A 13,991-nucleotide genomic window follows, 5' to 3' on the forward strand; every position below is an offset into this window, starting at 1 on the left:
GGGGGGGACGTTTGGAGTGATGGCGTTTGTCTTCCCAAGTAACTGTTATGCGTGATGGAGCCCTGCTTTCCTGGGGATGACTGAACACCTGCCTGCCCATGGGAAGTAGTGAATGAATTCCTTGTTTTGCTTTGCTTGCGTGTGTGGCTTTTGCTTTACCTATTAAACTGTCTTTACCTCAACCCACGAGTTTTCTCACTTTTACCCTTCTGATTCTCTCCTGCATCCTGCTGGGGGGGGGCTGAGCAAGTGGCTGTGTGGTGCTTAGTTGCTGGCTGGGGTTAAACCATGATAAAGTAGTTTTACTTTCATATACGTTTTACTTATCCCTCACCACTTCCTTGCTCATTCCCTTTTTCTAATGCATTCGTTTTCTGAGTGTATCGGTATCCAGAGACAGGCATAGCTTGTCACAGTGAAGACATGTTTGTTTCCGATGCCCTTGAGCTTGCTTGAAGCTTCTTCTCTTGCTGAATGTATGATGACCCCTTGGGTTTTGCAGTCCCACAAGGTTCTAAATACAAAGCAAATGCCCTTTTGCACCTAAGCACAGGACTTTGAAACCAAGCCAAGCCCACAGCCAGAGATGATTATGGAGGTTTCTTAGTGACTTTAGATTCAAGTATTGGGATTTGCACATAAATCAAATCTAAAATCCCTTCTTTCTATTGAAATGTCTGGATTTAGCATCCAGAGGGAGGTACTAGAAGTTCATACAGGGAAATTCAATCTGTATGATTCTCTGTTGACTTCTCTGTCTTTTTTTATAGCTCAAGTAAGGGAGAAGTTGGGGAAGGTGGCATAATGGGTGTGCGTGCAGAGCTTAATGCCAAAAACAGAGGCCTGACTGAATAGACCTCCTTGTGATGAGAAGGGGGATCAATTCACTGTTGACCCCATCCCATTGTGTGGGTTGTCCTGGGAGTTTCCTTTGAAAATCCCAGTGGTTTGGGTTTTCTGCATGGTTTGTAGTCAGCCTTTCCCTCCATGAATAGAATAGCTTTTGCTGGAATTTTTGCTGGATTTTCTGTGGTTATTGGCTGAGCAATGCTCTCTCACTTCAGAAGACTTGAGCAAGCGTGTTGTGGAAGCACTGGTCAGGGACCCTGAATCATTTGCTGGCTTAGAGTTTTTCATATACAGAACAAACATATTCCTAGGACGCAATTGCCCCCGAGAAACAGATTATACTTTACTGTCCCAGGTGGAAGTGTTCATTCATTATTTGGATTGCAGGAGTGATTTGGGGCTTTATAAACACATGAATTTCTGCCCTACAACTCATGGTGATAGAAAGGCAGGGAGCTTCAGGCAGACTGGGGAACACAACACAGTCCTAAAAGATGAGAAGTGGACAGAGCTATGAACTAAGGACACCAGATGCTGATTGTGAGTGTCGGTCCTGTATATTATTACTTTATAAATCTGTTGGCCTAGAGGAAGGAATTCATTTTAGAAGGGAGGGAGTACTTGAGAAATCCACACCTTGGCATTGTCAGGTAAAGAGATGTTCAGGATGTCTCCCTGCTGTAGGGTTGCTCTGAATGAACCCCTGCACGAGTGGGTTAGGGGCCAGGATCTGCAAGGAAAAGGAATTTTTCCCTAGGTGTATTTTAACATCTTGCTAAAATGAACATGCTCTATTTGCCTGTCTGCTGCACAGCCTCATAATCTAGTGGCAGCATTCAGAAGGGGAAGGTTCTGCTCCTTCTCTTGTATGGTAAGTTGCATCAAACTTCCTCATAAACCTGCGCTGTCTCTTGGAGTACCGTGCCCCAGGCCTGCCCCCGAGTCAGCCTTTGGCTCCTCCTGCAGTGGCTGGGGGTCGTCCTGTTTTATGGGCTGGATTCTGCACTCATAGCTGTGCTGACTGGTGTTTCTTTATTGGTGTAGGCCCATTTAAAACAAACTGAAGATTTTATCTAGTCAATATTAAATGAAAATTCAAGGCACATCCCTTTGTTTTTTCAGTTTAAGTTCTCAGCATTGTCCCCACACACTAGCTTTCTGCTTCGCCACGTGTGGGACATACATACACTGGTGTAGGAGAATGCTACGTGTAGCTGTGCTGTGTAAACTGTGCCAGATGCTGAATTGCATCAAACTATTCTACTTCAGGAGATCAGATCTTCATATTTGTTATTTCAGTATCTTAGAAAGCCATGGTTTTCTTCTTTATTTGAAGCATATGGAGTTTACATAAAGGAGAAGGATTTTTTCCCCATTTATTTCCTCCTAATAAAATATGTCCAGCCTTTTTTTCTTGTAAGCAAACACAGCAATTGAAAAGATACCAGGTTTTCAGTAAGATAGAAATGAGTCCTATATGGGGATCCTTAGTGGTTAAAAGAAGAACTTGAAGAACTCTCCTTCAAGATAGAAACAAGCTTGCAAGTCTGTCAGTCTTCTGCTTGTCATCTCTGGCTTTCTGCTTGTTAGTTGTCTGGGGGAGACACATACACTCAGTGTGATTTGTTTTTCAGAAGTTGATCTGCCTCTGAAAAAAGATGGGTTCACATCAGAAAGTACAACTCTGGAAGCCTTGCTGCGTGGCGAGGGAATAGAGAAAAAACCGGACACTAAAGAGGAAGACACTATACAAGAAATCCAGGTAAAGGAGAGCCCCATGCCCTGACAGCAGGGCTGGATTTTACAGTTTGTCTCTAAGCCCAGCAGATTTTGTCCTGTGGCAGAACAGTGCATCTGTTGGTAGTTGTGTCATTCTACTGTCAAAATGTTATCAAACCATTGTGCTACACTGTGATGCTCAAAATGAACTCAGGATCTTGCACATTTCTCCTGTCACAAGAATCTCGGTCATTTGGCTGTGTTCTGCACGGGTCCTGTGTTGGAATTTGTTTTGCAGCACTGTGAGACGATGACATATAAAACTGACAAGCAGAGATGAGTCCCAACCATAAACTGAATTTTAGTGCCTCAGATTTAAAGTGAATTTGGACATGGATTTGAAGTTAGATTCACAGCTGCTGACTGTAGACAAAAACATGTTATTGCCTTGTCTGTTTTTTCTTATATTGAGAAGCCTTCAGGAAGTACACAAGCAAAATAAATAATTAAAAATATTCTAATGTTAATTATCATCTCAGTTATTATTAGTGATGCAGGCATGAGAAATACTGCTTCTTTACATGCATTATGGCTTGAAAGTTATTTGTCAAGATTCTATTTCATCCTTTAACAATTCAAAATAGAAACACATTTGTGGGTCTATCATAGAAGGAGTTCCACTAATATAAAGGGTTCTTATATAAGGGCATGTCACTTTATAAAGACATCTTAAATCACTAGGAAAGCGGGCCTCTCCCGGGGGAGCAGCAGCAAATCTTTGGTGATGCTAAAACACCATTGTGCTGTGAGTCTCTATTAGTGATTTTTAGCAGGAGCCATTGGCAACGTGTTAGACTTGGTAATTTTGGCTGAGGTACAAGACGATGCATCTATACCTGAAACTAGTACAAATTTGAGTGGGCAGCCCCATGCCAAATGAAACAGAAGAGCGTGGGCATCAAATCTATATATTACTTGGAGCTCAGTCCTACTGGTCTGTTTGCTAGAAATTTCACACATTTCAGGGCAGCAAAATTAGGTCTCCTATTCCCTGTTCCACAGGTAAAGGAGCACCATCAAAGAGGAGGCATCCCATGCTCATGGAGTGGGGAAAAGCTCAGCATGAGGCCCCCTCTGTGATTCCTTCTTCAGTAGTGTACCTGGGTCTATTAAGCTGAGAGCCCTAAAGCTCTGTTTATACCTGCTTCCAAGGTCACAAGAAGTCATGGTGCAGCATCCTTATGAGATTGACAAGTGCCTTTGGATGTTGCTGTGCAATCTGAGCTCCCAAATTATCCCCAGCAGCAGTCCAAGGAAAGAGACTTCAGAGATGGTGGAACTGACACAAGTCTGGGCATTGCAGAGCAGGGAGGGGGTGCGAAAATACACAAAAGGTTTTCAGTTTAACGGCCCTAGCAGTGACCTGTCATCTGGATGCTAGTTTCATCAGAACAGATGCAAAAGACATGTCTTGCTGTTGTTTCTTATGCAAGCACAGCTCGTCTGGATTCAGTCTATAGAACAATGATTGTCAAAGCCTTTACTAGTAGCCAGCTTTCAGTGTGTACTTCGGCACCTCGCAGCTAGATCGTACCAGATCAAAATCATGATCAGTGCCTTTTATCCGTATGACAAATAAGAGAATGCAAATCTCTCTTTTGTTCCTTTGCATGCTCTTCTGTGCCATAACTTGAAAGGGCCCAGCCTCAGTGGTGGTGAGAGTGAGCAGGTGGGATAGACATATTTGTAATTCCCACCTCAGTCCCAGCCACTTACTGCCCTCTCAAACTCACAGTATCTGCCAGGAGAAGAAGACTTGGTGCTTAGCTGCACTGAAGTACATTGGGCTGGGAAACTTAGGAAGACAGAATAGGAAAAGTTACTTTGCTAACAAGGGTAAGGGTTGCCCCTGCTAAATAGATGCAGTCATTGGGACCTGCTGTGCAGTTGGTATTTAACAGGGCTGAGGATTTTGCTCTACAGTAAATTGGTATTGAATGTGTGTCTCCATCACTTGCTGGAGAAGGCTTAGAATAGCCTTTTGACCATGCATCAGGAAGGCTATGCCCCTTCTATGAAGAGTTAAAATCATTACCCTGGCAGCGTCACCAAATTCACACTTGGTTACTTATTATGTCTTTCCTAAATTGATGCTGCAATTTTAAACAAAGAAAGTGGTTTGCAATATTTCTCTTAACTGCTCTTGTGTAGTATTATTGTTGTAAACTACCTCCTTCCCCTCCCACATATGATATGGTTGCAGCCTTCTCTTTTTTTGGAGATACTTTAAGATATGAAGCAATGTGAAAATATAAACTCACATCAGTAAGTTTGCTTGTTTTCTTACATACCACTAGTCTCCTCATGTACAACATTTTCCAAGTGCTTCAGTTTCCTAAGATGAAATCAATTGATGTATGCAATTGCATGAATTTTGAAGAAACATTTTATGTTTGTAGAACTGGAACTTGTTTAACTTTTACACCCTCTAATATTTAGTACTCTAGTATTATGTGAAATTGTATTTCATGATCATCTGACCTCATTAATAGCCTCCTGAGATTTAAAAATAAAAGGAGCAAAAACCAGATCAAGACTTGGTCCTCTACCATGTTCTAAAAGTTGTTTGTACTTTTTAAAAGGGGAACTGTCCAATATTAGTCTTAAAAATTTAGCTGATAAAATTAAGAATAAACTTGTATAGTTGGTCTTCCAAATACAGGCATTTTAAAAAGTGAAATTTCTGTTGTATTCTTTCCCACAAATTCAGAATTTGATGCTTGAGGTATGTAGGAAGGAGAGAAAGCAACTGTGATTTGCTCCTGTTCTCCCTCTGCTGGCTCTCGAATAGCTGTTGGCTAGAAATTATAGGGAAGGAACAAATACAGTAAGACTGCAAAACCTCCCCATCAGTTTAAAGTTGCTAATTTAGAATCTGTATCGTGGCTGCATGTTGTAATTTAAATGAGTGGTGGCATGGCAAAGATAAGTTAGTGATTCCACATTAGTCCTTTATGAAATGGCACCGCACCATGAACAGCAGGAGTGGCTGGGGCCCATTTCTGTATTTCTAGCAGACATGCCAAGGGTTGAGGGGATTTCAACGGGACTTCTTTCCACATTAGTGTTGTGGTGGTTTGTCTTGCGTTTGTCCATGTGATGTCTGACTTGTGCATGTTTTCAGGGCGGCCAGCCTGTGTTTGATTCTATCGAGGTTACATTTCAAAAGATCAAGATAAAAGGATTGAAATTCCCTGGCCTGGGCATCTCACAGTTATGTGAGATGATGAATTATTGTTCCTATTAAATAATTAATTGAAGGAACTATTGCTGTTGTTCCTATTAACTAATGAGACCTGTACTTCCTCAGCATTCTCACGTAGCAAGACCCCTGCTTCCAGATTACAGAGTTGTACCTGTGGTATAAGCCCTGGAACATGGCTTATAGTAACATGGAACATGTTACTTTCTAGATCCACTAAACATGCTGCAATATATGGGGGAATTTTCTCTATTTTTGCTAAACAAAGAAAATTCTGAGCTGCCAAGGAGAAAAACACTGATTTTTGTCTTCTTAAAATGCATTCTCAACATTAGAGGAAAACGAAAGAATTTAAGGTGCAAGAAACCAAAATAAAAAAATCATGCAAACAATTTCCCAGACAGGGCCTGCAGTTATGCATGCTAATACTTGTGTTGTATTGGGATATCAGTGCTCAGTGATGCCACTGTTATTTCTTAGGAACCTTTTTTTCGTAGTTGACTGATATCAGTGGTATTTTTTAATAAGAACTCCCTGGAGAACTGAGGGTGGAAGGGAAAGCAAATTTTGCTTTAGCGGAAAGAAGTAGGGGTTCTGGGATCTGATTTGGCATTATATCATTAATCAACTGTAATTTAATAACCTGCAGTCTCTGTGGTAAAGAGCAGCAGTTGGTTGTATGTGTCATCTTTGTTTCTTCTAACCATTCCCGTTTATTGTTCAACCACAGAGGGTTTTAGAAAATGATGAAAATGCAGATGAAGTGAATGAGGAAGAGGATTTGGAAGAAGATATTCCAAAACGAAAGAACAGGCCTAGAGGACGGGTAGGTGGAGACTTTACTGGAATGGAAAGGAAGGAAGCAAACCTCTGCTTTCTAGTGTATATTTGTCATGTGTATTGTATATGCAAAGTGTTTATCCATGGTTATATGATAGTGATAACACTGTAGGTAATTTTCTGTCATATGGTCAAAGATTTTTTAATATTTTTTCAGTTTATTTTTGTGAATTACCAAGAAAAAAGACTATTTTGAGAGTAAAAAGTTGGGGTAAATTTATTATAGTGTTGTATTTACAATCGTAATGTAAACTGTAATAATTATGATGACATCCTGCTATTACAATGCTCTTACTTTAAAACAACATTTACTAATTACAGAAAAGCAACAAATTCAGTCATGACAGTCAAAAAAAAAATTAATAAAAGTAACTTGAACTGTGTTAATACATTTTGCAGCTTTCTCCAAGGTAGCACTTTGTGGCTGACACTGGCCCTCTTGAGCCAATGGCAAATCTTCCATTTGCTTAATATGGGCAATATTTTTTCCTTAGGGGAGTCTGTGTCCCTTCTCTTACCTAAGATGTCTTTTCACAATTTCAGCAAGGCACCAGTTAAGTAATGAGGCCAACATTTTAAAAACTTGGAATCAACATTTTCAATTGTGGCCCCTTAAGCTAGGCATCTATTATAAACGTGAACACAATTCTCAGAAGTTTTGACCATTTTCATCTTTCTTTGGCTCCAGCGGATGCTGCAAGGGCACAGGAGCTCTACAAGTACCTTTTGATGTGTTTGTAGGAGTCAAGCAAGAAGGGCCACATTTTAGGCCAAATGAGCAGGATTTAATAGCTTTTGAATAAAAGAGAGACATTAAACCACATTGAATACTTGCAATGTACTTATGCATCAGACCCTCTCTTTTGGTTTCTTCTGTTGTTGTGTTGTTTCAGTTTTCTGCTCCTCTTTATTTTGGAGCTTAAGTCCTTTAATATAAGATCAAAGCACTTTAATAATTGGATAAGTATATATTTCACCTTCCTTATTCTCAAAATCACCTGAACCAGTTTCTTTCTTTCTTTCTTTCTTAGCCAAAGACCCCCACCTGGAAAAAAATTTTCCAGAAAAATGTAAGTTTCAGAAAATTTGTATGAACCAGTAACCAAAACCAGGAGTTAGAATCGATAAATGCACACAAGCTTGACTGTAGTGATCAACTAATATTCCAGGCTAACAACTCTTTTCTAATAAGTTGCTCTCACATAAATTGCGCATGCTGGTTAGGGTGAGTGAAAGGGAGTGAATAGCTAAAAGCAATATACTGCTCAGAAGGGAATTTGCTGTATTCATATATCCCAGGCCTACACAAAGTCAGTCCTGAAGCTACTGTTATGTGCAAAGTTTTACTCCCCTGTTCAGAAAACTGTTTCAGAATATCTCTATTACTTTTTCTCTGCTACTGTAGGGAATGGAGTTGGAGGGTACTAGACGTCCCATTCATTTTGAAGCATAAATTTACGTCTTATTTTCTGCCCTAGAACTGGCCCCCTATTAAGTAGAGGAGCAGCAGAATCTCTTGCCTTTTTCTTGCAACTAACTCCTGCTCTGCCAGTGCCCTGGCTTCATTCAGTGCAAAAACCAGACGTCTGAAGACTGCCAAATACTTTGGGCAATTTTCGTTTTTATTTGATGGCATCAATAACCAAAGCAAAATGTGATATAAATTAGGATTTCAAAATTAGGGCCAGATTCCCTAGCTGCTGAAAACTGGTAAGCCTGAATTGCAGCCTGAATTGCAGCCTGAATTGTGTCTGGTCATGAGTGTTTTGCCACTCTTCAAGCAGCCCTTTTCTAATGTAAGCCTGACCCAGTGTAGGGAATCGGGACCCAGGATTTGAAATTAGGGGACATGAAACCTGGGCAGCACTTTGTTTCTGGGAAGGAGTTGGTTAAATTATTTTTAGAGGGCAGAAGAGGGGAAGGACATGCATAGGAAACTAGATCCTTCAGAGTGTGGCCTTTGGGGATTCAGAGAAGGAGTGAGAAGGGCTGACAGCATCGATGCAGGATTAATGCGACAGAATTACTGCTCTGGACTTTCTAAATTGCACATGCCCCTTCCTTGCCCCATAGCATGATTTTATTTTTAATCCTGGACTCTCCATCTGTCCCTCTGGCTACTCTCTCTGGCTGCTTCAGGGCTGCTTCAAGGCTGCTATGCCATGGCTTCCAGGCCTCACACATCAAGTCTCGTAGTCTTTGCTGCATCCCGTCAGGAGAATGAAGGCAGTTGTGGATGACTGAATTCAACAGACTGGAGTGCCGACAGCCAGCACGTGGCACTCAACTTAGTGCCTCTGGGGCAGCTGCTTGGTTTACTACCCCTTCAAGGCTAGCCCTGGAATTGTGGGAGCATTAGGAAGGACACCGAAGGCCGAAGAGATGGATTTACGGAAGGAGCTTTTTAGTATCTTTGTGGACAGGGAGAATGTGGTAGGAGCTGGGAAGGATAGTTTGCTAGGAGATACGAGGGGAATGCAGCTACACCTGTACAGATTGTCTGCTTGTCAGCTGAATATCCCATGGGAGAATTTCAAAGGCACTAAAGACATTTAGGAACCCAAGTCCCATTGAAAGTCATTGACTTGAAAAATCTCCCTCTGTGTGTTCAGTGCATGAAAAAATATATCTGACGTGCGGTCATGACATGAATGCTGTACCCTTGCGTTTCTGTAGAGAACGGTTTGAAGGGAAACAGCTGGCTGTAAGACTAGCAAAACTCCGAGCAACAGACCTTAAATTACCATCCTATTCTGAAAGGTGCCTATGTAAAAATAGTACCTTCTTACTCAACAGATCTGTTCTCAGTGTGTAAACAGAGTCAGACCTACTGACTGGTAACAAAAATAAGACTTTACAGCTTTTTCACAGCCCTGAGAAGCCAATGCAGCTGGTAGGATAGGGAAATTGGATCCTAATCCAGGTATCAGCAGAAATATTTAAGGGCCAATCACTTGTCTCTATGAAGGCTCTCTGATGAGCTAAGGGTTGTATAGGAGCTGCCATGGACTGAAATTCAGCTTGCAGCACATTTTGCAGCAGTGAGGGAGGGAAGGAACTAGCCTGGGATTGATTTCATAGCCCAGAGGGGATTTACAGAGCTGGCAGTCAGAGAGAAAATACTGCAGACTAGTAAGATGATTTTATGTGCTATGGTCAGTAAAGTAGCTTCCACCAAACAATTGTTGCTGGGGCCTTTTCCAGGGTGAAACTGCTTTTCAGTTCTCCCTTACACGTGTGTGCTGATCTGCACAGAGGTCTTTGCAGAAGGCAGAGCTGTACTTGTCATACCTAATAGTATTTACCCCATCCAGACAGCTGCAAATCCATGTCTTTCCTTCAGGACTGTGTTAAGAGTTAGATCTGAGCAATCCTAGGAAAATAACGTGTGAAGTTTTTATAAATCCCTGTTTTGACAGACTGTGGCAGGCCAGTGTAAAACTGTTCCTTGTTCCTTCTCTTTAGATGTCCGATGGAATGCAGCTCCTATAGTGCCAGTTCAGTGCCAAATCCATAGAAGAGGGACAGAGCTCATATGACCCCTTTGTGTCTGGGGCACTAATATTCTCAGAATTTCTACATCTTCTCCAGCTTTACTTGATGAAGCTCTGTCCCTTTCTTGTTTTCACATGCAAAAGCTTGAAGGATTTGAGTCAGACGGCCTTGTCTAGGGTGAGAAACATCAACAGTTTAGTAAGAGGAGCAGCAGAAACAATTTTGTTGCTTTTATCCAGGAATAGAGTAGCTGGCAGAATTGATAAAGGGCTATCTAGCCATCCACCTGCAGATCACTTCCTCAAATAAAGATCAAGTCTAAAATGATTGTCATCTACAGACTGTACATTAGTGAACGTGAAAGAATTGAAGGCCTTGGCTCAATTCCCAGTTGCACATTCACAGCCTCCACCATTGGACAGATATCAACTGTCCCCTTGTTGGCATCTCAGCTGAGAAGGGTCAGGACCAAGTAACTTTGATGCTGAATTCCGCTCTTACCCCTGGAGCTCAGGACAGAGCAGTCTGTGCTGTGGAGAAACAGAGCTTTTCTGTTTCCAGGGCTGCCAACTTGGTATGTTGTAGGAACACAGAACTGCAGAGAGATCTTTCTGGGTAATTCCCGTTCTCTGTTATTGCAGGTAGCCATGTTACCTAATCTTTTCCACTAACTGACCAAAGCTCCATTTTATAATTAGCCATGGTATCTTTGTCCCAGAAGGCCATTTCAAAACATTGCTTTTCAGCTAGAAAACAAACCAAACCAAACCAAACAGCCCCCCTTTGAAAATAGTAAAGGAAATAATTTTACCTCTGTTTTATTTGGGGCCTGTTTTCTGGCTGATTCAATGGTTATATTTATCCTCTAACACCTGTTCATCTATTCATTCATTCATATTCAGTTAAGCAAGGTATTTGAACATCTTCAGAAATGAATGTGTGATGATACTCGACTGAATATGTGCTGGCAGTGACCTACTGCTATGGATGAACAGTTCGGGTTGTCTGTGGAGGGGATCTCCACTGCATTACAAGGTCCATTAACACAGTGCATATCTTAGGAGATGAAGGGTCAAGCCCACCCTTGACAAACCTGTATGGAAGCTGAGGATTTGTTTAGTTTATATTGCACATTTTTCATAGGAGGGTGAGGGGCACAAGGAGACCTGAGGGGCGATGGAATAATGTTAACATTCCTCTTGTCCTTGCAGGCTCGGGGATCTGGAGGTGGCAGGAGACGGAATGATGCTGCCTCCCAGGATGATCACGACAAACCCTATGTTTGTGACAGTAAGTAGTACCCAGACAGCTGATTCTGCTTCCAGCCTAGTCCTACGAGCTCGGTGCACTCAGGGCTTCATCTTTTCCTTTCCAGCAACATATTCTGCTGCTCTCTGACTTGCATGTTTGGCACCTGCTGCTGCTGCTGCTCTTGGTGTTTTTGCATGAAGAAAATAAAATTAAGTCCTCGGCAAGGCTCCACTTCCCTTTGCCCTATAATGAATCATCTCTTATATTTTCTTTCTCTTTCTCCTTCTCTTTTTCTGGCTTCTCTGCCTTTTGTCTTCCTTTCCCCCATGTAAGATTCACCCTCTATTTCTTTCTCTGTTTCAGATAGTTACAAACAAAAGCATAACTCAAAAATCTCCGACAAAGGTACTTTACCCTTGTTGTATCTCTTCATATATTTGGTGATTCTCTTTCCTTCAGTCCTTTTAAAATCTCACTGGGCTAAATTTTGAAGGTCTTATTCTCATCCCTCACTCAGAAAGTACTCTTGTGGCGTCATCAGGAGTTGAGCCCTCCTAAGAAACAAACACAACTGGAATGCTTTGTTTTGATACATATTCCCTTTGAATATGGCCATGCTGTTTGATGTCTTGCAGTGGGACTGCAGGTGAAGTAAGGCATTGCCCCAGCTGAAAAATTATACCAGAGTCCAATGTTCAAACTGAAGAAGGATACCAGAGTCCTAGTATGAGGAAGGAGTCCAATATTTGATACACAATGTATTTTTTTTACGGTCTAGTCCTTGGTGCTTTCCTTCATCTTTTGATACTCTTTTTTACTTCACTGTGTCATTTCTCTGAAGGGCACTTATCTTACCCACATGCTTTTGAGGTCTCCCATCTTAAGGTTTACTGTAGAGTGTACGTGCCATAATAATTTGTGCTACTGGGTGCCTTCTATCCTATAAGACGATAACCTAACAAAAGTTAATAGGAGTAGGAGAATAGCAGGAGGTCTTCACTTCTGTGATCCAAAAATGTTTGATGGTTTTGAGGACAATTAGAATCCCCCTTTCTCCACTATTTACCTATCTTGCAACGTTACTGACCTTAAAAGACCAACTGTTACTATGTCAATCTGTGGGGGTATTTCCTGCTTATTTTTAAAAACATGAAGAAATAAGGAGTATGCACGGTAAATAAGAACTATATTCCATGTGATCAGATCATATGCTTTTATGGTGAGACCAGGTGACCCTGCACAGTACAGTGATGGACATGTTGGGTATTTTGCTTCAGCAAGGTGGATATTCTAAGGGCAATGAGTAGAAATGGAAAGACTTAAACATGAATGGGAGCGTCTGAACACATGATCAAGGAGGAAGAGCTCTTTAGGATGTGAAGAGTCAGGAGATTTCTGCTGTGGTTAAATAGCTGTCCTTGTGTGTTGGAAGAACTAAAATGTGTCTTCTAAGACTTCTCTGGGAGCCCAGTATGTATCTTGCTGAAATCCACAGCTTTCCTCTGCTGGTATATGCATAGCTGTCTTTATCTCTTTTCTGGAACATCCTTCTAAATCCAAGGACACTTGTCAGCAGTAGTAATTTTGAACATAATGACTCTTTATTGTCTGATCTTGCTTTGCTTTTGGATCTTACAGAGAACTCTCAACATGCATAGTAGTGATTTGCACAGAGTAGATAAAACATCTAAGATACCAAAGCAGGCAGCAGCAATCTGGGCTGAAGTCAAGGCTCTGGTACATTGTTGTGCTGATGGAATTTTGCCTTGGCTTACATTTTGGAGCATAAATTTCCTCTTTGGTTTTGGAAATATAAACTTTCCTATTTCATTTGGCTGATACCTTTCATTTTTAGGAAACTTATAGTTAGAGGTGAGTCATAAGGAGTTTTGGAATCCAGACTTTACACAGTGACTCCTCCTTTCCCATTGTAGATAGCTGAGAAAAGGGTTATGTGGTAGCAGAACTCCTTTACCTGACTGTGGAGCAGAAGGAAAGAACTGTCGCAATTGTAATGCCATCATCCTGAAGTAATATCCTGCCCTTGTTAACTTTCTGTAGAAATACTGCATACAATTCATTGCGAATAATTGGCTTAGGTTGAGGCCTCTTTCCTGCTTGGGTGGATTTATTGAATCAATTTTTTCTTTGAAATTATTTGCTAAATATTTTTATAGATGAATCTCAATCTAATTGTGGTAGGTTAGAAATTGGTTTGCAGTACTCCATGTGCAGATGTTTTGGGCAGATAGTTTTGTTTTATGTAGAAACATGCAGGTCAAAAATAGTGAATCTGTTTCCTGTTTGGGAAAACATGATTCCCACAATTACATTATTGGTATAAATAATTACCTTAATAGGTTGACACTTGTCCTGGTTTCAGCAGGGATAGAGTTAATTTTCTTCCTAGTAGCTGGTACAGTGCTGTGTTTTGGATTTAGTATGAGAATAGTGTTGATAACACACTGACGTTTTAGTTGCTAAGTAGTGCTTACACTAGTCAAGGACTTTTCAGCTTCCCATGCTCTACCGACTGAGAAGGCTGGAGGTGCACAAGAAGCTGGGAGGGGGCACA

General features: G+C 41.2%; 1 protein-coding gene across 1 annotated transcript in view; it reads left to right on the top strand.

Annotated features, from left to right (window-relative positions):
- Positions 1-13,991, top strand: part of DPF3 (double PHD fingers 3) — a 169,310-nt gene that overhangs the window by 100,339 nt on the left and 54,980 nt on the right. The window contains exons 4-7 of the mRNA XM_009279267.1: positions 2,484-2,611; positions 6,561-6,656; positions 7,702-7,740; positions 11,377-11,455. Coding sequence (XP_009277542.1) covers positions 2,484-2,611; positions 6,561-6,656; positions 7,702-7,740; positions 11,377-11,455 — 342 coding nt within the window. The remainder of the gene's footprint in view (positions 1-2,483; positions 2,612-6,560; positions 6,657-7,701; positions 7,741-11,376; positions 11,456-13,991) is intronic.

Source organism: Aptenodytes forsteri, unplaced genomic scaffold (assembly GCF_000699145.1).
Source record: "Aptenodytes forsteri isolate BGI_AS27 unplaced genomic scaffold, ASM69914v1 Scaffold3, whole genome shotgun sequence".
NCBI lineage: Eukaryota > Metazoa > Chordata > Aves > Sphenisciformes > Spheniscidae > Aptenodytes > Aptenodytes forsteri.